This window comes from Phlebotomus papatasi, chromosome 2 (genome assembly GCF_024763615.1).
Source record: "Phlebotomus papatasi isolate M1 chromosome 2, Ppap_2.1, whole genome shotgun sequence".
Classification (NCBI taxonomy): domain Eukaryota; kingdom Metazoa; phylum Arthropoda; class Insecta; order Diptera; family Psychodidae; genus Phlebotomus; species Phlebotomus papatasi.
In genome coordinates this window covers 3,421,774-3,446,739 of record NC_077223.1, presented here as the reverse complement: position 1 = coordinate 3,446,739, position 24,966 = coordinate 3,421,774, and the positions used below count along the sequence as shown (strand labels likewise).

The window sequence follows — 24,966 nt, the reverse complement described above, 5'->3', positions numbered from 1 at the left end:
CAAATTCCATTTTAAAGGCAAGTTTATCTGAGAACTATTTTAAATTGAGCAATTTGTGTGCTACACATTTAGTTACAAGTGCAAAATGGTCTGAATTTTTTTTAAAACATTAATTCTGATTGTTGTTCTTATATTAGTTGCAAAGCTGGAGAAAATAATAGTTCATCATTCTGCCGAAGACTCCTCTTTAGCGCTGCTTATCACTTGCACATGACAACCTTAATTCTAGCAGTTTGAACTTTCAGTGCCCGTCAAATCATTATTCTACCTGCCGATTTTACTCTGAGGTTTTTTGAATTTTAACGGTATATTCCAGTGTATTCAGAGAAAATCTGTAGATTTTCTGCTGAATTTCTGCTAGAAAATCTGTAGATTTTCGGCAGAATTTCTGCAGAAAATCTACAGATTTTCGGTAGAATTTCTGCCGAGAAAATCGGCATAGTGTCCATTACTTCACAAAAATATTGTTGATTTATGTAGAAACTGTAGGAGTTATAAAGAAAATGGTATGCTCTGCTTAACAAGCATTACCGATTAAACATTTTAAATAAGTAAAAAGATGCGAGCAAAAATACTAATTTTTTAAAAATCGCCCATGGAATGATACAAAAACACGAAATTTAGGTCGATACTCTGCTTAAAGTTTTCACTTCACTTTTCTCTACTTGTAACACGGCGTCGCAGAATTCTTTATTTTATATAAACACCGTGATATTACAAAAAATAACTCTATTGAATTTTGCAAACTTCAGTGAAAAATTTTTCCATCTCTTCTGACACATCTTGTCTGGAAAGTCTGGAATGTAGAAAAAATCTACAGAAAATCGGCAGAATATCTACAGAAATTCGTCAGAGATTCGTCAGAAAATCTGCCGAAATATTCTGACGAATTTTGTCCCAAGCCCAAATAAAATTCGTAAGAATATCTACAGAATTATCTGCAGATATTCTGTAGAGGTGTAGATTTTCTCTACAGAAATCTTAAAGATATCTGCAGATATTATTTGACGGGTGTATTCAAGAAAGAAAAGCGTTCTTCTGCTCCTTAAAGACATTGAGAGCACATTTTAAGTTATTCTAGATTCACTCCTGCCATATACAATAATCCCCCCAAGTGTGTCTCGGCTAAAATTCAAAATCAAAATGATTTTCTTTTTTATTCTGAAACATTATGAAGTTGTAGAAAGGTGTGATTCACAAACAGAGAAAGACAAAGATAATTTTTTATGAGAATTTTACGAACTTTAGATTATGATAGCACCATGTGCACCTCAGTTTTCTTCGAAACATGTTTGATGGTAATGGGTAGATGCAATGTTGTTTGTCTCTGGGAATTTAAGACGTACAGTTGCACATTGCTGTGGATCTGGGAGTTCTTCCGGAGTTGATGCGTTTTCGATGAAGACTTCAAAGTCCACTTCATCCACGTCTTGTTCCAAGTATATTATGTCGCTTTCGTTCAGGACAAGATTGTCGGCATCATCGCTATCTTCCGGCATAATATGTGGATGATTTCGGGTTCATTGATCATGAATCTTTTTTTTCCATTTTTGAAGTCATGTACAGGAGTAAAAAGTTATGAATTTACAACATATTCGCAGAAGTATCTTATAAATTATCAAAATATTACCTTCTTCAGTCAGTATTGCACTGGGAAATCTCAGCTAATTGATATATTACACAATATTACACGAATAATCATCTATTTTGCGCACACATAAACAAAATCATGAAACAGTCTAACCTCAAATCTTCGAAAATCCACTAGAGACAAATTCGGTGTTTTTTACCTTTAGGGACGATTGGGTCATATATGACCCATGAAAATTATGAAGCTTTCCTGAAAATACCAATAAACTATAATTTTTACTTTGTTGAGGAATATTATGTATAGTTAATATAGTTTCTAGTCATAAGAGGTTTTTGCTTAAAATAAATTAGAAATATTAAAAATATTAAAATTCAAGTACCAACGTGAAAATTTGAAAATTCGTCATTTTTTAGCTCAAATATTTTTTATATAGCAAATAGCTGGAGATTTGCAAAAAATATCCTAGATTCTTACATCTTTCTATTTTGTGATTTGGTAAAAACATTAGAAAGAAATAACTTCAGGTAGTCAGGAAAAATTATTTTCTCTATGGGTCACGGGTGACCCAGTCGTCCTTAAAGGGTTAAGCCGTCTTTCGGCTATCCTCAGGTCCGTAAAAGACCTTACTCTATTCTTTAATTTTGTTGTAATTTCTTGGAATATTTCTCTGTGTGTACGGTTTTTGAAAAGACCATTAACGTTTTGTGCAAACAACCGGAGTAAGAAAGAGATATCATTTTTGCCGAATTACAAGACTTTTAAGACCAACGCATCCACTTAAGTGAGCAATAGAGGCACCTGTTTAAAAGCTAAGACATTCCAAAAGCAGCACAAAAAGTCCATAGAGAAGTTGGCAAATGGAGCATAAAATTAAATTCAATGAACATTGGGCGAAGAGGTAAAAATTTCTCTTGAATTTGAGCCATTTGAGCACAATACGGCAATTGCATGTGAATTTTTTGCCCAATTGTAATGAAGATCCTGTGGGCAGAGTTTTCATGCTGAAATGTACAAGTGAGGGGAGAAACATAAGTGGAAGATAATGGTCGTTCATTAGGTGGTCAATGGCAATGGCATGTGCAATGCAGCTATATGTACATATGCATCGATGTGCCATTTATCTATGAACTCTTCCACAACTCCTAGCTTAAGAGCAAGTTCAACTGTAACGACCTTCCAGAGCTTGAGCATGAGATTAAAGCTCTCGGTCCTCTGCAGATACCTAAGCTCCTGGCAGATGGAGTACTTTGAGCCTCCTCATGGACATTTTTGCAATGCACCATGTAACATTTTTATCCACTCCTCCAGAGGATTATTTCTCGCCTTGATGCAGAGACAGCTCTTTTTTTTTGGTCCTAGCTTTTGCAACCTCTTTCACTTCCAGAGGCCATATTTTTCAACCAAACCTTCTGGGGCACTTCACAATTTTTCTTTGCACTTTAATCGCTTAATTAAATAAGCATACAGTATATCTACATCTAAAGATTTGTTAATCCAGGAAATACTTCATTTAATTGTTTTGCAAAATTTTAATTAATTCTCATTTTAATCTTATTATAGATCAAAATTATAATTAAACACTGCTAGGGCTTTACTTTGCAATTTTCAACTTGAACCTTATTGCTTAATATTCATCTCTGTTCAGTAATTGCTCAGAAATTCCTCAATAATTTTCATCACAACGATGCTGTATGCTCGAGGAAGAATGAAGTGGTAAAGTATCTCAGCTCGGGACTTAGATGATTCACCTTAAAGTTTCACATTATGCATCTGAATTAATAAAGTTGTTTAGGGATTCAGTGGATTCAGCTCATGAGCAAAAATTTTGTCCTTAATGGGCATAAGAGTTCCCAAAATAGCGCAAATAAGGGAAGAGTACCAGCGATCGGCAGTGTTCCTCGGATCGTCAGGTTACTATCAGATTGTCGCACCAATTCAAATGAATTTTTAAAAATTATTAGCTACTTTTCACCATTTAACTCTCATAAGAATACAGTGCATTAGTTTAGATTTAATTTTTAAAACCAATTTTCCGTAATAAACCTGATTAAGCTTGTGACGATCCGAGGTACAGTACAGAGTACATCGTTGCAATTATATCTATTTTTTATTAATTTATTCTTAAAATTTAAAATTCAAATCCGCGAATATAGTTAAACGAGTTAAATGAATCACTAGTATACCCATTAGCGGATACAAAAAAACCAAATAGTATTTTGAGGCTTATATTCTCAACTAAACATCGAGAATGTCTCTTAACATTCCGATCCGGGGTACTCTTCCCTTATTACACAATTGTCTTAAAAAAAATGTTACAGTTTCATGACCGGTTCATGACCGATCGGAACCGATTTAGACTCGTTAGGGACTTAAAAAAACCTTTCTAATTAAATCAAACTTGTCCAAATACAGACCAGTTTTATTATCTTAAAATTTTGATTTGTACCTGGATTTTCGCTCTGAAAGATACCTTATGGAGATCAGGACTTATCGCCCTTTGCGTATACTTGTCCGGTAGCGCCATAGGTCTATACTTCTATTTGAAGTATACTGAATTGCAATATAGCTAGAATATTGAACTAAGTTTGAATAGTTTAGAAACGTTTAGCAACTGAGCGTTAAAAGAGACGGTAAAATGTCCGAGATCCCAGCTTTGTGGAATGCTCGAATTCACGAAATAGAGCTCTCCGTGATTTATATTTTCGAATGGTTTTTGGATACTTGCTGGTTTTACTACCGAGTAAATTCGAGAACGATAAGTCCTTCACGGATACTTTACCGATTCATTACTGATTTCAAGACCTTTCCAAAAAATTCAAATTTAATCAAATCGGTTGAAAAATAAGTCCGTCAGTGTAGTTTAACTTTGACCTTTTAGAATTCAAGACGGAGATTTCTCTTAGGTCGTATGCATGAACGTACACCTAGACTAAATCCAAAACATATCCAAAAATCTAAGAAATTGTAGGATTTGGTTTCGAAATAAGCCAAAAACGAAAGTTTTGAAAGGAAGGGAAGGAGTGTAGAGTGAATTGAGGTTATAACAATGGTCCTGGGGTTGACTTATAGGGGGTCTTTTGAAGACCAGAAGTTCGTATCTCTTACAGTTTGGCCTTTAGTTGGGCGACAAGTTTACGGACTGAAAAAAGAATATTTACAAAAATATAAGTAGTTTACGGGTACTTTGCGGATTGGTTACCGGTTGAGACCGATATAGCCGGGTTGGAAATTTCAAAACCTTTCCAAAAGATCCAGATTTAACAAAATCGGTTGGAAAATAAGCCCTCTAGAGTTGTTAAACTTCTAATTTAATAACTCTATCGATCTCGATCGATCGGGCTCAAATTTTGCTATGTCATAGCTGGACCTTAGAGCTTTCGATCAGTACGGGAGGGTGGGGTAGTTAACGACGGGGCAGTTTCAATTTTTGCATATTCTTCTTATTTCTTTGAATGGAATGGGATTAAACCTTTATGTTATTGAAGAGATAACTGAGACCCATGTTCATAAAAATAAATAATTTCGTGACGCTTCTCGTTTGAATTCTGTAATTAATTTTATAAAACTGCATCAAAATGAAACTTTTTGTAATGTTTTGTTTTCAACAATTTCTGAACTATTGCACTTATCTACCGAAGTAACATAGTTGTATTAAATTACCAGTGGTTTTATGATTATATTATAAGGCATTTAGCGTTGAATGAATTCTAAGACGGTTCTGACAATTTTGATTTGAATTTCAAAAGTGCGTGTGGGGCAGTTTCATGCAAGCACACGGAGAAATTTCCAGTGTCTAACAATTTCCTTTTTTAATCAAAATTAACTTAAGATGATATTGTAATTTTTTTTAGTATTATACAAATTCAAGACTTTAAAATACTATTATGAAACTGTTATACTAAAAGGACATGTTCTAAGGCGATATAATGAACCGACAATGTACAGAATTAGCTTATTACTACAAAAGACATTTCTTTCATATAAAAATTTAAAGAAAATTGCTCAATTTATGAGAAATAGGCTTGAAAACCTTTGGCGATATTTTATTTTCTCTATATGATCAATTAGTGTTCAAATTCTGTTATAAAGTTCTTGTTCGATTACATTTTCATATTTTAGAGTCATAGAAGACTTCAAAATAGTAATTTTAATAAATTCTGACATCGCAAGTTTCCTATAAACACGTTTTATGTTTCTCAAAAATTGCCTCATATTTATCTTTAAATTGCCCCGCAATGGGGGACTTTCACACATTCTGCCTTTCAAGTGAAATGAATTTCTCCACAATAGACTAATGAAATTGAAGGATTATTGTGATTATTTTTATTAACCCTAAACGCAACTGTAATTCACAGAATATACAAAGTTTTACTTCTGTTTATCATCTTTTTGCAAAATGATCCCAAAATCTATTTTGCAATTTAGGGGTGAAACTGCCCCACCCTCCCCTACCAAACTTAAGGGCCCCAGACTCCCCTGGCCCGAGCTAAAAAGGAAAAAAAAATCTTTAAATGGCCATAACTCAGGTTCTAATTGTCAGAATTTAAAAACTGAAGGCATTTTGAAAAGCTCTCGTGAAATGCCACTTCCCCTTCTAACATCGCAAGTTCATAAAATCACCGCAAGGGGCGCTATTATTAATAACAAAATTTTCCAATTTTCTAAGTTAAATAATTCAACAACTCCATTGTGCATCGGGCTCAAGTTTTAGTATGTTGCAGCCGCAGATTATACGTATCAAACAAAAAAATACTTAGCTCTTAACTTCGTAAAAATACTTAACTGACCCGAACTATAAGGTGTTAAAGTTCGAAAATTGACCGGACTATATCTCGGGTTATAATTAATGTTTGACCTAAATTTTGGGTTTTTGGTTTCGTCTCGATGAGCACTTTCAGATGGAAGTTCGAAAAGTCACCACATGTGACGCTGCGATAGCGTCAAAATTCATCAAAATTCAAAGTATTTTTTTTTCAAAAACGTCATTATGCAGGTTGATCAAATTTCAGAGTTTTGTAGTCTAGGCTATGAAGTTTACGAAAAATGGCGTGGGTTTGCTGTGGTTACAATAGGTCCGGAAATATGAGGGGTCAAAATATACGAAATTCAAAACGCCATATCTCCGGTTCTATTTGACCGATTTTGACGATTAAGGGCGCAAATTAAAGGTCTTGCAAAGGGCTACAATTTTCTAGAACATTTGAACTAATCAATGGAAAAACCAATTTTCATATTACATAAACTTAAGTATCTCGACTCCTGCTCAACCGATTTTGATGATTACTTCGCCAAAATTGTAGGGGACATTTTTGTCTATATTTCGTCCAAACATTATTTTTGCGCTGCGATAATGCCATCTGTTCGCTATCTGTCTGACAAAAATCTAGGCTTATCATTAGCTTTTTGTCACTTTGTATACACTTAGACGTAGAGTTTGTTTATTTCAGTATGACAAAAAAATCTCAAATATCACTGATTTCCCTTTAGAGTTCATTTAAATGTCCATTCAATTATGCAAAGCTCTTTATATTCTTAATTACTTTTTTGTTTGCTAAAAGCTCCTGCATTACTTGTTTTGCAATCCTGTGAAATATTAAAATGTAAAAAGAGGTAATTAATCATCATGAAGCAAAGAATAATTTATCATGGTTCTTGCCAAGTTCAAACAGTGTTTAATCGATAGGGGGAATCATAAGAGGAGCTTTTTTTTCCCTGGAGCAACCCTATAAAGAAGAGTAAACATCTTTCAAGTGGTGAGCATGTGCATGAATTTTATTGATAAAGTCCAGACTTTGGTCGTTTGATGCTCAAAGTAAATGAAAGTAGAAGATTTTCAAAAGCATATAGCTTTATCACTAATCGACTTGAGTGTGATACCAGTGAATGTGAAGTGGAAAATTTGCTGGGAAAAAGGCATCCTTTTTAATGGCTTTCCTCGGTATTAAGACGGACTCTCAAGAGAGAAATTGTAATTACTATCTTCCTAATGTATCTGATATAGAAGTTGCCACAAGAAGGTGGGTTTTTCATTTTCCGCTAAGACTGAGAAAACATTTAATGATGCTTGATATCGTCAGAAATGGCCAAGGTATTGTGAGTATCTTCTTTAAAGAAGAATTTAAAAGAATCACTCTTGTTTAGAGTGTCAATTTCTGTGACTTGAATTTTTTTCCTGGAAAATTGGTTGTACTTTAAAATGATTCTACAATTATTTAAGTTTCTGCGAATGGAGAGCGGAAAATAGAAGTTCATTTTTCCAGGAAAACTTGAATTTAATTAAAAATTCCCATTTAATTTTCGATAAAGTCAATTGCACACTGAAAATCGGATCATAATTCATTGAAATCATTAATTGATTTAAATTGGAAATCGGTGGTTTTTCGGATGAATTTTAATTTGTGCGACTCAGTTAATGGGCTTTGTAAAGCCATTTAACCTTTGATCTTGATATAAAATTAAAAAACAGCTTTATAATTGATATTTAAAATATTTTTCCGAAAAACATGGTGTTAGAGGGATTGAAGAGAGTGATGAGGATAAAACGTAGGCCATGTTAATGATCTCTTAGTCGCCTTTTAGAATTTCCCGAAGACCTTAAGTATAGATATCTTTAACCGTTTACCTACTATTAACTTGGATTATTGTTGGATAAGCCTATAATGTAACTTTAATTTTCTTCAAATCTTCAATTTGAATTCGGAAAATATTAAATTATCAAAATTTATCGAAATTTAACCATTTATGAAGAGGAAATTTTTTTGCAGAGTTTCAAGAACAAATTCAGAGTCCGACTAAGCTACAGATCGATTCTCGTGAAATCGTTCTTTAAATTCTACCCAGAAATCGTCAAAATTATTTTTTAATCAAAATAAAACGCATTCAAGATTTTTAGAAAAAGAATTTAACAAATTTAAATACATGGAATGATGTTGATAATTGTTCTGGGAACAATTGGAAGACTTACTCGTGTTGATTAATAACATTCAAGACAATATCAAGGAGTACAAGGGTTAATTAATAAATTGTTTCAAGTTTATTTAGTTTAACAACTATAATAAATAGCAAAACCCTGGTGGAACTTTTGATACAAAGTACGCATTCGTACTATGAGAAAGTTTTCAATGATTCTGTAATAACTATTCATAAGATGTTCTTGGACTGGATAACACACAAGGAAACTCTACAAGGTGATGAAATATTCGTTGGACTTTGGTGTGTGTATTCGTGTACACATAAGGGGCTGATAATAGTGTCGAGAGGGTGTTCAGTGTACACCCTTTCGAAAAGAAGACATCAAAAAGAAGTTTTTTTTGTTATTGTTTTTTTTTTTTTTTAAATTCGAGTCTTATGGGGCTTATAGGGCTTGGATGAGAAAAAAATAGTTAAGTATGGTAAATGCTTAACACGATTGATTTAAGTTCTGTAATTTTAGCCACGCCCCCAAAAGCCTCACCTTTAAGAGAAACGACTACTTGAAAGGACTAATCCTATTCAAAGCTTATGTTTTTAATCGTTGTCCCATTATCTTGTTGAAAATGCTGGGCAAAAGCCTAGGGTGGAATGATAACTTTTGGACACTGTCGAATCGACAGTATCGATAAATCTATATCTGTTAGATTAAGTATATGTCGAATTTTTGCGCAATGTTAGACCATTTATTGTGACATTCTTAAAAGGATGTGACTGATAATAAAAATTAGTATTAGTTACAGGAAGTGCAGCTATCGTTTAAATTTTTCAGAATCGACAGTCGATAGAATCGAAAACAAGTTATCATGTCACACCTGGTTTTAGGACTGCCCTGAAGTGAGCTGAAATCCCCCGGGGATCTTAGCTTACTCGAAACATTATTACCCGAAAAATGGTTTGTGTCGTGTCTTGGCTAGCCTAAAAGGCTTACCACCCGAAGAATGGTGGATGATTTGGCCAACACAACAGGCTTATCACCTATATTTATAACAATAAAGTGTAATGTAATTCTGTGTAGAAGAATGCATTATAATAATATTCTTAATTGAAATGATTTTTTTTTCGAGTCAGTCGCAGTGATCAGCAATAAATAGCCAAGACACCAAACATTTTTCGGATGAAAGGTGTATTTTATCAGTCACGACAAGAACTCTTTTTCGGGCGGATTGCGGCTCAATTCAGCAGGGCACTGGTTTTAGGATAATTCAGTAATAATAAATAGTTCTTTCGTTGTTTAATTACGAACCTACTGGGGGTGTGGTCTATATGATAGTTTAGTTCAACGGGCAGATCTAATTTCTTAAGACCCTTGCTCGAGGTACTTGGCCAAGGCTCAATTTCTGAACCTGTTACTATTCTCAATCTTTATTAATGACTTATCGGAAGTTCTTTTTTCCTCTCATTACTACGTTTACGCGGATAAACGGTTTCCTTAGTCTGAATACTGAACTTGATAGAATTTGGGAATGGTTTGTATAGATTGTACTGGCTCTTAATCCTGGCAAATCCCAGGACATTGTTACCTCGAAAAGAAGGATTGGAATTCATCAGATTTCTTACACTGAGAGAAATCCGAAAAAGTTAAAATAACATTCCGGAAATGTTAATTTTACCCTGCAGTATTGATCCGAAATCGGTGTAAATATTACCCTCTTTAGGTGTATTGGGGGTTAAAGTTACCCTTTTTTCATGTTGATTTTACCCTCAAAAGGTGTAAAATTAACATTAAAAAATGTTGATATATTTTTACACCTAAAAAGTGTTAAAGTTATAAAGAAAAAAAGTTAATCGCACCCTCTTTTTTCTTAGTGTATAGCCAGTTAGTCAAGGATCTCGGTGTGATCCTAAATGGGGATTTCACTTGGTCGGGTCATGTGTCTCTTACTAGAGATCTCAGTGGCGCCATGGGCAAGATCATTGGGTCTTGAGCGGATGCAAGCAATTGAATGAATAGAAAAAGTTGTCACAAGTGATAAGACGCTATATAATGCATCGCTTTTGCCACAATGGACCTAGGACATTCTTCCAACACGGGTTATACGACTTTGAAGTATGATTACATTCTAAAAAATATACCTCGATACGATTAATAATGGGTCTCATGTGTGCCATAGAGTTTGTTTTTTATTGTACTTCTTTTACATAACCGATATGGGTTTTACTTAACCGACGCTACCCAATTACTGGCCTTGGCCTGACTCAGAACCCGTCGCAACTCTAGCTTGTTACGCGTCACTGTTCTTCAATTCCGCACCATGTCCATCGGAGGCTGGGTCAGTATTTTTGCTCGAAGCATATATAGAGTCGGCGTCTAAACACTTTTTAGGTTGGGTCGTTCTCATTCTTGCGAAACGGATGAACATCCCACCGGAGCATATTGAGCCGTATTTGCTTGATGATAGTTATCTCTCGGTATACATACACCTAATAAGGCTTCGGAATCGTCCCTCCCCACCTGCAGGACCTAAAGTCCTCCTTTCAAACGCGACTAACAGTTCGTAATTCCGTTTAGTCAGTACCCGTGTTCCAGACTAATACGTAAGCACTGCGTCAGTGCATATTCTTAACCCATTCAGTCAATGTACCAGAAATACTTGAGATAGAATGTTCATATTATGGAATTAGTTTCCTACAGATTAGTAGATGATTTTTTTGAAAAGAAAAAAAAATTACCTCATATGGGGGCGCGGGGAGCCCCTGTCAAACACACGTCTTAACGGTCACTGAATTTCAATTCCGCGCATTAATTCATTACAAACTCTATTGAATTAGATAGAGTAACTGTCCAAGAACACCAATTGGCAACTAGAATTCAAATCAGGAAAGAGTAAAGAGGCCAATTTTAACAAATTCGACGGGATGTCGTATTTTCCGTCCGCCATTTTGAGCAAAAATTTTGCATGACCTTCCGCGAAGCAAGAAAATAATCACAAAATGTATTTTCATCCCTGTCGGACTATTTTTCTTAAGTAATTGAATAACTAACGTTACTAAAAATCCATTCCCGACAGCAATTCGGATAAAAATTGTCCAGAAATAAATCATCAAAAATCATTCAATTTACGTATGATGTATAATACAATGGTAAGGAATGGGTTAATAGTAGCTTTATGCTTCAGGTTCCGAACCGAAACACTCTTGATAGACTGAAGACAAAAGGTGAGTTTACAATCTCAAAGATGTAGTCCCCCATCATCTTGATTCTTGCTTGACCGATGCTCTACAATGTTTCATCTTCCGTATTTAGGTTTTGAGAATTTCTTCTAGGTACAGTAGACTACTGACTACTAATATCGGGCTACTTCTTAATTCGGGCAGCAGGTAAATTTGAAAAAAAGTTTGTTGACATTTTTCACATTTGCTTATTCTAGTTAAATGAAGCAAACATGCTCAAATTTTTCATGGTATTTCTTGGTTTATGATGGTATTTTTCATTATAAAGGGATTTCATGGACTTTAAGTTAAATATCGATATGCAAAGATAACTGATATGATATGTCAGTTTTATGTACTTGATGGAAATTTAATAACATGGATTATGACCTGGATAAGAATTTATTCCTTCTATAGCTTCACACTACGTTTCGGGGATGTTTGTCCCCTTCTTCAGGTATGGAGATACTTGGGATAAATTGGGTCAAAGGGATTTTTTGCTACTACTTCACATAACCCAGAGCAAGTGAACACTATGATCGTCTAATGCAGACCCAGTATATGATAGAAGTATGTAGATATACAAAAACTCGTTGCATTTCAAACAGTTTGACACCCCAATTTCTCTCAAATTCGCTTTATTTGGAGCAAAATTTACTAAATAATGAAACTGTGGTATAGAAAATACATAAATATAATTATTTAGTACTGTATTTATCGTGAAAACAATGTTGTTTCCATTTGGAGTAGCGAAAAATTTCCATTTAGAGCAAATTTTGAATTAACTTAATTTACCCTAGTACTTTATTTTGTCATCTTGTCTTCTACATTTCGTCTTTCAAATGAAAGTGAAATATGAAAGAAGAATTGTGTGAAGATGCTCATCAGAGCCGAAATGTTCAAAGTCGAAATTTTAAAAGACGAAGTTTTCGATTTTTTCTCCCGTTATAAAAATGCAAATTGATTTTAAAAGGGGTTTCTAAAATTTTTAAGGACTTCCCATGTATTTAAGAACAATTTAATCTTTCCGTTTGCAGGATATACGAAAGTGCTCCGTGGTCTGTTGAAGCCTGGAGTCGTCCTCTGGAGTGTTGTTCACTTGCATCCACACGACTAGCTGGTGCCGGAAGTTCATCATCGGTTAATTCAAACAGTGCGGTAAGCAAATTGCGTCACAATGTCCTGTGATTATATGACTGTTTGCGTGTATGAATGTTTATTTGAATGATTAAATTGTGCAGGCAAATCAGAGTACCGTGTTCTGCGTGAGGTGCGGTACAGCCAGGGGTGTTATCAGTCACTGGCTGCGTGCAGAGACGCACCGGGACATGGCTGCATGGGCTCGAGCTCTTGTCCAGGGCAGCCACAATGCCGTGAGTTACCAGCGGGAGTTCTCATTCCGGTGCCTCTATCAGGTGAGAGTGAGACTATGTTGGTTAACCGCGCTGGGGGTTGATAAATTGCCCATCCATTGTCTTTCCAAAATACTGGCTATTGAGGTATTTTCACGCACTCGCCAGCTCCACGGGACACTCAGGGAGAATAAGGGTGGATGGTAGATTTAGGGGGATGGCACTTTATGAGCTAATTGCTGCTCAATTGAGGTGATCAGCTTTAATATCTCATCATCTTAAAAGATGATTTTCATCCTTCATCTTCACAGTCCCCTTTTATTTATGAAAAATCTGGGGACATTAATTTTTAGCTGTTGACGATTTTAGGTTATGTGCCTTTTTTTTTTAAAATAACTTATAACTTTTGTTTCTGTACATTCATATATTCTCTATATTCGAAATCAGTTACTTTTTTAGGGACGAATTGCTCATATAAAAGGATTGGTTTTGGAAATTTTGGGATATTGATAATGGACGGGAACAGAAAATGAGGTTATGTTCAAAAAGATACGATTCGTTATAGTAAAAACTTTTCCGTAGCATTTCAATTTTAAATAGTATTAATAGCATCTCTTAGATTTCAATAACTTCACAACAATTCAAAATAAATATTCGCAATTTCAAAGGTAAGTGAGGTTATATAGCTCGATAGAACTTTAAATTTTGATTTTTTTATGATTTACATTAAGTTTATTCTTTCAAAATAATATGTTTCCCAAGATTTTTGCAAAATTTTACTAGCTGTTTTACTAAAAAAAAGTTCGATGCATTTGAAGAGAATTTGAGGTTATGTAATGGTCAAAAGTTAGAATTTGTATAAAATTCGAAAATTTGGAGTAAAATTTTGATTCTAAGTAACAGGAATGATAAGGTTTTCTAACGTATTAGTAACTTATTTATATAGTATGACGTTTAAGTAAATTTTTTATCCCATTTGATCCAAATTTGAGGTTATATAGCAATGCTAATAAATTTTAGGTCGCTTATTTTGACGAATTTGATTAGAAAATACGGTTAAATATTATCATGACACGGTTAATAGTTTAAGAATGCAATTAAAAGTAATTCCGTCTAGTTTTACTACTTATAATAATTTTGAATCCATTTAGAGAGAATGTGAGGTTATATTAACCATTTTAAAGGTATATTTTTGGGAAAATTTACAAGTTTAATTTCGATTCGAAATTAAAGGAATGGTACCTCTAAATGATTTGTGAATCTTCCAATTAGCTTTAGTGCTCAAAAATATTTTATTCTAGCAAAAAGTCAAGATACATATTGCTGTATTTACTTTACTATTTAAGAATTTTAGAAGAAAATTGTGAGGTTATACGCTATCTCAGATGTATTCTCTAAAACTTAAAAACCGTATGCTACTAACGGGCAAACGCTGCTTTTTCTCATCTGAACAGTAGCTAAAACGTATTTGGTAATTTTTCTAAGTAGTTTTGTTCCTCAAAAACAAGAAAACAAGTCATTGGAGCAAAATGTGAGGTTAAATAATAATCTAAAACTTAAATTATTAAAATCCAAATCTTCTGATAAACCTTTGAATTCTTTACAATACAATAATAGCTTCTTTTTTTAATATCTTTTTGAAAATGTTTTGATTAATATGAAATATCAGTAGATGTGTCCAGAAAGTGAGGTTATGCGGCCGGATCAGAGTTGCTTTTTGAAATTCGAAGACTATAGAATTTTTCGGAAGAGAAATAAGAAAGGCAGTGCTTTAGGAAAGCTTTTGTAAATTTGTCTAAGCGTTTTTTTTAGTTTTATATAAGAAGTTTTTCTTTTAATCTAGAAGTGAGGTTATGTGATTGTATCAGAGTTACTACTTGAAGTCAGAAAACTTCGGAGTTTCTTTTTTGAAAAAAGAAATAAGAAAGACTGCCTAAGAAAGCGCTTGTAAATTTGTCTGTTTGTTATTTCTTACCAATTTATTTTATCTTTTTACTTTGAATTAAAAGTGAGGTTATATGGCCTCATTAGTCATTAGTATTACTTTTTAAAATGTGAAAACTTAGAATTTTTTTTTCATATGAGAGATGAGAGAGAAAGTGCATAGGAAAACATATGGCAACTTGCCTGAGCGTCCTTTTTCTTTTATAAAATTAGCTTATTTTTTATCTAAAAGTGAGGTTATGTGGTTCTATCAGAGATACTGCTTGAAATCAGAAAACTTGTAAGATTTTTTTTCAAGATTCAATTTTATTCAATAAGAAAGACTGCGCCTAAGAGAAGCGTTTATCAATTTATCTAAGCGTTGTTCTTCCTTACTAATTTATTTTATTTTTTTACTTTGATTAAAAAGTAAGGTTATTCGGTCTTTTGAGAGTAAGTTTTTGAAAATCGAAACATTTAGATTTTTTTCAATTGGAAAATAGGAAAGACAGTGTTTAAGAAAGCATATGGCAATTGATCTAAACTTCTCTTAGTCTAATAGAAGATTTGTTTTTACATTGATCAAGAAATGAGGTTATGTGGCCTTATGTTACTTGTTGAAATTCAAAAACCTATTTTTTCAGATTAGAAATAGGAAATAGAATGTATAAGGAACCATTTGGCAACTTGTTTAGGCGTTTTTGTTTCACTAATAAATGATTTTTTATTTAGATCAATGAATGAGGTTATGTGTCTTTATCAGACTTACTTTTTGAAAAGTGAAAACTTAGAAAATGTTTCAGTTGAGAAATACGAAATACAGTGCTTAAGAAGGCATTGAGCAACTTCTTTAGACTTTTTGGTTAAACTAATAAAAGATTTTTTTTTCAAATTTTGATCAAAAAGTGAGGTTATGTGACCGTATCAGAGTTACTTTTTCAAATTCGAAAGCTTTTTGATTTTTTCAGAAGGGAAATAAGAAAGACAATCTTTAAGAAAGTATTTAGCAAATTGTCTATAGGTTTTTCTGTTATTAATAAATGTTTTTTTTTATTTTGATCAATAAATGAGGTTATGTGTCTTTATCAGAATCACTTTTTGAAAAGTGAAAACTTAGAAAATGTTTCAGTTGAGAAATACGAAAGACAGTGCTTAAGAAGTCATTGAGCAACTTCTTTAGACTTTTTGGTTAAACTAATAAAAGATTTTTTTTTTAATTTTGATCAAAAAGTTAGGTTATTTGGCCGTATCAGAGTTACTTTTTCAAACTCGAAAGCTTTTTGATTTTTTTCAGAAGAGAAATAAGAAAGACAATCTTTAAGAAAGTATTTGGCGATTAGTCTAATCGTTTTTTGTTTACCAATTAAATACTTTTTTTTATTTGAGCAGGAAGTGAGGTTATGTGTTCGCCGTAGGTATAATTTTTTATTATTCAAAACTCTTTATATACATTTTTTTAAATTTATAATAAGGAAAATGGGTTCTATAAGAGTTCAGTAACTATTTAAAAAGTTTCACGATTTAGGGTAAGTGTGCCAAATTTCGGCATAGTTGCATGCAAGCGGCAAAGTCTCAAGTTTGAAATGTAATATTTTTAATAAAAATTGATTTTTTTTATTCCTTCTTATTAAGGAGTGTTGCATGGAACCTTGTAAACCATTTATCGTCTTTATTTACTCTAAAATCATTCTTAATACATTTTAAAATAAATAAAAATGTAGACATAGCTTTGGTGCCCTATTTCGGCCACCTTCATTCTCATAGTTTTTTGCCCTTAGGGAATTCTTTCAATGTATTTTTCACGTCATCTCGTTTGTCGAAGCTACATTTTTTGTTATTCTTTTGCATTGTATAATCTCTAGAGCAGAGATGTGCAAAAACCGTTGAAACCGAATAAACGTCAAAATAAGTTTGTGTAGTAAACGTTTTGACCATTGACGTACATGTTTCATTTGACGTTTATTCGGTTTCAACGGTTCTTGCACGCCTCTGCTCTAGAGTATGTAAAAACTAAAAATTCATGGAAATTCGAGAAACAAAAAGGCGGCCGGAATTGCCAGCTGGCCGGAATTTGGCACACTTACCCTACATCGTTTAAGGATTATAACAAAAAATGAGGTTATCTAGTTTAGATGATTTAGGTTTGTTGAAAAATTGAATTTTAGACGGGAAAAGAGTGTTTTGTAATTTGTCCAAGAAGTTTTAGTGCGAATTTGTGAATTTATCAACCCCTTACGGTTAAAATGGAGCTTTGATTGCACAATCAGATGGTTTCGGAATAATGCACAAAGTGATTGGGTTCGTGTGGTTTTCATGGAATGGTGTGGCTTAAAATGAATTTATCTTTCCCAAATGCTAAATCCGTGGTCAACGCTAAAAGGGTCGTCCGTGCCAATTGATTGTCCATCTCGACCGGGGATTTTCCCTTCTCGAGGGTGGAATTGGACCATCAAGTAAGGCCATTTGGTGTCATCCCTTCGATCGACTCAAGGGTTCTGCCGACGATGGAATTCGCTGCTTGTTTCTCGACTTTGGCGCTGAAGATGGTGAAATTGTAAGTGGTTTTCTATGTTACTCTTCTTTTTTTCTTCTTGTTCTTTGTGCACAAAAGTAAAGAAGTTTATTTTTTGAAAATCTTCTTTCTTTCTGTGTGACTTTTCTTGAAGGAATTGGACATGGAATGCTGCCCAAAACCTGTGGTGTTCGTTCTTCACAATTGTCTGTCAGCCAAAGTCCACTCTCTGGCGTAACTTTAACTTCCAAAAAGAAAAAAAAAAGGAATTTCCCATTCAATGTATTTTTGTCTGGAAAAATCTCCACAAAACCTCTTTTATCAGTCAAAAGGAGAAGGAGCTTTTTGGGGAGAGTTTGTTGAAAATTTTTCTCATTCACGTGCAATTTGTGTGTGAGAGATTTTCTCTTGAGAACTTGAGGAATTTTCCATTTGAAAATGCAATCGTGCATTGATGGTGTTATACAGAGAGTATAAAAGACTTAAAATTGCAGAACAATTTTTGGTCTTAAGTACGTCGAATGAAGTAAGGAAAAGCATTTAGAGGGAGCTGAAGAAAGTCTCCAATATTTTTGTAAAAACGAAAAAGTAGCTCGATGAAGAGATATTTGAGGTAAATTGAGTGCTTTCTTCCATGAAGGAGGGAATTCGATTGATGTCCAAGATATATATTTCCTCCCTGAGAATTCTTGTTTTATTTTTTCAGCCCTATTTTCATTTTATATATAAAACAATTTGTTAAGTACAGAGATGTATATGTTGCTTAAAAAGATGCCAGTTAAGATGTTTGAGTTGTCTCATGAAATGTACTCGCACAAAATGGACAGATTCGAGTAATTGTGATAAATAATTGAATTTTTAAGCAGTAGTTGATTACCTTTGTTTCCCTAGACCTAGATTAAGTAACAGCAATGTATGAAAGAATGCAAATTTCAGGTGAGTTTCTCAAAGAAAAGGCAGTCAAAATTTCTCAAACTGACAAGAGGTTAAATCGTTAAACAATTATTAAATAAGTTGTTGAAAGTTTATCAAAAGGAGGTAATTTTCAATAACTAATTTTCTTTATTTTAAAGTCACAATCGTAACTAGGGAAGGGAAAGTGTCTCGGCCTATGGAAAACTGGTGTGTTGTATGAGATAATTCATGGGTTATTTTCTGGTTATGTAACCTGTCAATGGTAAAATGCAATAGCCTAGCAAAACTTCGTTCTTCAATTTTGCAATTTTCCCTCCTCTTCTCTTTCCCAACGACCATCAAATACTAACCGTACTAGCGATCGTTATTTCGATTTGTCAAAATTATCTAAATTTGTCTCTGATAAGTGAAGTCTCACACTATTTATCCAATGACTGCTTGAAGGACGGCTATTTTAAATATTTACATTTTATTGCAAAAATTCAGGAATACATGTAGGGTAAATTAAGCTAATTCAAAACCTGCTTCAAATGGAAATTTTTCGCTACCCCAAATGGAAACGTCATTCTTTTCATGGTAAATCCAGTACTAAATTATTATATTTAGTAATATATATATATATAATATTTAGTAATATTTATTCAATCACAAAAATAGGGTTCATCCCTCTTACAATTGTGATAAAGAAAAAAGAAAAACAAGTTAAAAAACAGCAGCAAAAAAAAGAAAAAAGAAAAATAAAAGAACGAATTTATATGATTTATATTTTTTCTATACCATAGTTTTATTATTTAGTTAATTTTGCTCCAAATAAAGCGAAAATCCATTCATATTCACAAATTTTAATTTGTTAATTTGTTAATCTTGTTAATTTGTTAATCTTGAAGGGGATGCGAAAATTAATGAAATTGTCTATAGAATTTCTACAGAATTAGAATACATCAAACACATCAAACTTAACAATAAGTAAGTTGGGTTGATTGTATCACAGAAGTCATACTTCTCTAAGTTTTCTTTAATTTTGACACTTCCCGCAATTTTAAGATTAAACGTTGTAAGCTGAATTACTCTGATAAAGATTTCAATTGTCTATAAGTGTCAAATTGTTTTAAAAGTCTTTTAAGTCAAAACGTAACAGACTTTAAAAAAAGATGAAGTAGAAATGTAAAAGTTCTTTAAGATTAATTTAATTTCAAAGATGCTTTCAAAATCTAAATGCAGAATATTTTAAAGGAAGATTAAGATATATAATGCGTCATTATTCCATAATTCCGAATACAAAGTCTTTAATTTTGACATTAAATATTTAACTGTTCTTTATCTCAAAATTGAGGAATATGTTTTGTACTTGAGAAGGAAATAGCTATTAGGGTAAAATGGGGTAATTCCGGATCTTGTCTAATTAGGAATTTTAAAATTTTCTCCCTGTTTTAGATTGTCAAAAAGAAAAAGAAACCACGAATAAGAGAGAATACAGTGCCCGCTTCGTTATCCGGATGATTGGGAGACAAAATGACAGATGTCCACTTCGTAATCCGGACGGATTTTTTGAATTTGTTCAACGTCTCGAAAATATAATTCAAGTTTTTTTTGTAGAATTAGAATAAAATTTTTAAAGAAGCTTAAAAAGACATAATTAGAGAATTCTGTGCTATTATACTTCATTTATTAAACGAAAACATAACAGGATAATTCATTTTCATTGCTGAACACTCATGCATACATGACCTCAAAATTATTTTAAATGTAACCGTCGATAACTCGTCCGGATTACGCCGATCCGGATTAGAGAGCGGGCACTGTACTTTTTTGTGGTTTTCCTTTTCTCTTTGACCATTTGAAACAGTGAGAAAATTTTAAATTTCCAAAATAGACATGATTCCAAATTACCCCATCCTACTCTATATCGATACCTGAGAATAAGAAAAGAACAACTCGCGAATGGCCAACTTTACAGGAGAGCGATTTAAAGCTGAGAATTGCATTTGCTAATAAATCAATTAATTTAACTTCACTTTTCTAATATTGTACATCAAACGAAAGGATTCTATAATAGCTATCTTAATTCCATAAAATTTTCACAAAATAATGTGTATTTTAATAACTATTACAATGTTTTCCGAGTTGTAACATATTTTTCCTCAGCTGTCATATCAAAAACTCAGGATAAGACCCAAACAACTCGAGTTTTCCCACGCTGCCAAAAGACCCGGCTGGTCACGCATCACTTGTCAAAATTGTTTCGATATCATTCCCCATACACATCACTATCTATGTATACTAATCCATCGCGGCCATTGCTCTGAACCACCACGTGTTTTTAATCACTTGGACATATTCATTGACAATTTCCCATTAGGTATAAACTATACCTATAAACACATTATCCTCATAGAAAATTCGATTAAATCGATATTTCGATTACCGCACTTTAAAGGGTTTTCTCGATGTACTGCCGACAGGAAAGCGAAGTACGCATGAAAAGCGTGAGAGGCGCTCGTCGTCCATTTTGTTCTTGGCGTAAAGCGCTCGCTTTGTATGACGCCAACGAAATCAGTAGCCATTTTTTAAGAGACATCCACGCAATAGTGCAACTTTAAAACCCGAGACAAAAAATCACGTAGATTACCAAGTTGGCATACTATGCTAGTTTAGATATTCTTAACAAAAAAGCAAATTTTTAATAGTTTTTCAATTCACAAGACTTCCACAGCAGTTATAGGTCTTATAAATTAATTTTTTAATATATATTTTCCTATTTTCTTGTGGTTTTTGTATAAATTTTCTGAAAATTGGCAGAAAATGCCAAAGTGATTTTTCACAGATTATCGTAACAAAAAGCTAATTTCAATTGAATTTTCTTTTTCTAGCAATTTGGTAAGGATTATACAACTAATATTCGTCTGTACAATTTTTAAATTCTCATTTGTAATTTGTGAATTTTAGATTTTTTTTGTAAAATTCCAACAGGAATTCGGGAAAGAAGAACAAGTCATAAAATGCATTTTCATCTTATTTTTCTTTACTATACCATTACAAGTCTAGTCCAGTTACACATTTGAGGTTACTGGCAATTTAAATGACAATGATTTTTATTAAACAAATCAAACAAAAATCACTGAATTGAAGAGAGATTTCATTAAAAAATCAATTAATTGCATTTTCGAACACATGTGATTATGAGAACAAAAGTTTGATTGGTACGGGAAACCATTCAATGGATGACGTCCCGTTAAATAAAGAGAAGAAGAAAGTTCGATTAGCATTGATGGGTTTCTAACTCACGCGTGACAATTCCACACAGAATTCCCCCTGTGGGAACTGTAGTGAGGGGAGATGTCGATCAGTTGGTGTGTGTCTAGGATGAGGAACTGGAAGAGGAAGAAGAAGAAGTGAAGTGTGGAATGGCGGCTAATTATCCGAAAGAACATGTAGAAGACTTTCATGTGAAAATTGATTAATAAAAAGATATAATTATCGAACCAAGAGGAAGTGTTTCAGTGAAGTAGGATTCCCAGGGCGGGTAACCATACCAACTATAGGTCTTTATTATTTTATTTTTTTTTATTTTCATTTTTTACATATTTTTTGTTATTATTTCAAACCAATTTTACAGTTAACAGTTTAAAGTTAACAGGTTATGAGCTCTCGCGCCAAGGAGAAGTTTGCTGCATAATAAATTAGCATTTTATCGCTTTTATCCAGTTTTTGCAACACTTTACAATATTCGAGAACTTAAAAAATATCAAGATATTAGTAATATTTCATAAATAATAGCATAATAATCAAGGGGTTACTCATATTGAGAAACCTTCGTCAATTGTCAGAGAAACGCTTCGCGAAACCCGAGAAACCCAAGAATTGCATCGCGAAACTCGAGAAACCCAAAAATTGCATCCCGAAACCCGAGAAACCCAGTGTCTGCATCGCGAAACCCGAGAAACCCAATTTCTGCATCGCGAAACCCGAGAAACCCAAAAATTGCATCGCGAAACCCGAGAAACCCAAAAATTGCATCGCGAAACTCGAGAAACCCAAAAATTGCATCGCGAAACCCGAGAAACCCAAAAATTGCATCGCGAAACCCGAGAAACCCAAAAATTGCATCGCGAAACCCGAGAAACCAGAAACCCTTGTCAGAAAAAATGGGAATGTGTTACCCCTTGATAATAATAGATAATAATAACATTTTACATCTATTTCGTATTCAATTTCCACTTTTTAGTTTTTGATCCATTTTTTTTTAATTTTATAGAAGATTTATTAACTATTATTAACTATATTAGTTATTAACTACAGTTATTACCAATTTGAAGACTATACATATTTGCAGCCAAATAATAGCTTATCCATTGTCGTGAAATCAGCCGGGATACTTTTGACAAGCAAAATGATAACGTCACACGGTCGAGTTATGCGGCTCTTATCCTGACTGAATTGAAAAATGAGTGAGATTTTGCTTTTTTAGAAAAAGCACTATAACTTTGGGAATAATTTATTTTCCAGTATAATATTCACAGGGGAAGTAGAGGGTGTCAAGGAGTACCCGAAAAGCGAAAAAAACGAATTTCGCAAAAAATCGAGTTGTTATTTTCTTATTCTCAGGTATCGATATAGTCTGTCAATAAGTTCGGGGATAAGCTAAAAAACACAATATTTTGTCAAAATTTGTAAATTTGTAAATGTTAGTCACAGTTAGCTTATTTAATCGATTTGATATAAGGTATAAGTTTTGCTTTTCCCTCTTGTCTGACTTAAATTTAATTATCGGATTTATCTTTCGATTTTATTTCTGCATTTAGCATTAATTTTCTAATTAATTTACATGGTCCCAAGCTTTACAATGACTAAATTTTTCGTATGTTTTTCAATAAATGTGACTCATCTTTTCTATATATTAAAAACTAGGGGAAAAGGTCTTGTTTTTAAAATATATTGCGGAGTCGTATTTATTCAGAAACAGGAAAAAAATAGTCATTGTAAAGCTTGGGACCGTGCAAAGCATGGGTACTTTCCCCTAGGTATTTCTGGAGAAAAAATAGTGATTTTAAAAATTGAATTGAATTTAACCTCTTGTCTAGTAGAGAAAAAAAAAGATTTTAAAACCATCTTGAAAGAAAATAAGATAAATTCTTAGTGACGAGTCTTTAAAATTATCTCCAAGAATAATTGTGACAAAAATTAGTGAAAGATTGGTAAAATATCTCCTAGAATCCATTGAAATCTCCTCGGAGTATCCATAGAATTCTCTGTGTAATAGAAGATTGATACTAAAAATCCATTTCTGAGAATTAGAAAAAATACTACAAATCATGGTAATATTCACAACTGGTTTGGTTTACAATATTTTTGTGGATAAAAACATGATAAATTAGTAGTTTCATTGAGTGGATTTTTTTTTAATTTAAAGTTCAACCAGGGATTTGATGCTTGATTACGGGAAACGCGGCTTTGCAATGCTAACAAGGAAGTAGACAGATCAAATCTCGGACGTGATTTCACGGAAAGCTCTTTTTTTGTACTAGAAAAACTTGTTAATCTATTCATGAATAGTAAAATGAATTATTAAAAATATTCGAGGATTTTCCAGTGGATTCTCAAAAGAGACATCAATGATAGGAGAATTTATAAATAATGCAGTGTAAGAGAAACTTTACCACAATTTGTAACTATTTTTTTTATTTTATTTTAAATGGTTCGTATTCACCTTTTCAATTCAGTGAATTTAAAAGCTAATAAAAGGTATGTCAGATTTCTAATGATTAATTATTAGGGTATATAACAATATTCTTTTAGGACTATACGGTGTTATCAGATTTGCACTTTCAAATTTCAATGTGATTGACCTTAATCTTCGGTGGTGAGCGTCCAAATATCTGATTTGTATCGTCGAATCACTTGATATTTAAAATTTGATTCCCTTATTGATAGAAAGGTAGACTTGGCCCGCAAAATATATTTTTTTTTTAAAATTGATTTATAGCACTTATGTGATATTTACATTATTTATTTTTTAATGTGAAATATATTATTCACCACGTTCAATAATAACCTTCCGAAGAGACAAAGCTACTCTATAGCCAGGGGCATGACATTTCCTGTTTCCCATATGTTCCTAGCGAGTCGAAATTTTTTTTGAGTTTTTTTATCTGTTTTCTGTCATTGTAGAATGAATAAGTAAAAAATACTAATACAAAATAAAAGCCAATTTAATAACGAAGACGCAACCGAAAACCCTAAATTGGCAACCTACGTAGTTTTGGAGATATCTCGAGAAATGTGTACGAAAACAGGGAAAAAATTACACTAAAACCGGTCGCATTTTTCAGAGCTAATGTCACTTCTCTGTCTAAAGCCAAGCTAAACCTGCTCGGAAATCTACCGGAACCCTTAGCTGCAAGCTCGCGTAGTCGCCGCTCTAGCGCTGATTGTCCTGTCATTTCGAATTTCGATATTCGGACACTTCAATTGTCAAGAATGTCAGTAAAATTCTGTAAACGTTTACTGCAAAAAGTGAAGTTTAGTGTAATTTCGGGATCGCAGAACGTTTG

At 33.1% G+C, this 24,966-nt stretch overlaps 1 protein-coding gene across 2 annotated transcripts in view; it reads left to right on the top strand.

Moving 5' to 3' along the window:
• Window positions 1-18,328, top strand: part of LOC129802170 (beta-1-syntrophin) — a 194,848-nt gene extending 176,520 nt beyond the window's left edge. For both annotated transcript variants that reach the window (XM_055847789.1, XM_055847790.1), the window contains exons 8-11: window positions 12,751-12,871; window positions 12,955-13,128; window positions 17,369-17,542; window positions 17,655-18,328. In XM_055847789.1, coding sequence (XP_055703764.1) covers window positions 12,751-12,871; window positions 12,955-13,128; window positions 17,369-17,542; window positions 17,655-17,738 — 553 coding nt within the window. In that variant the 3' untranslated portion in view covers window positions 17,739-18,328. The remainder of the gene's footprint in view (window positions 1-12,750; window positions 12,872-12,954; window positions 13,129-17,368; window positions 17,543-17,654) is intronic.
• Window positions 18,329-24,966: the final 6,638 nt, after the last annotated feature.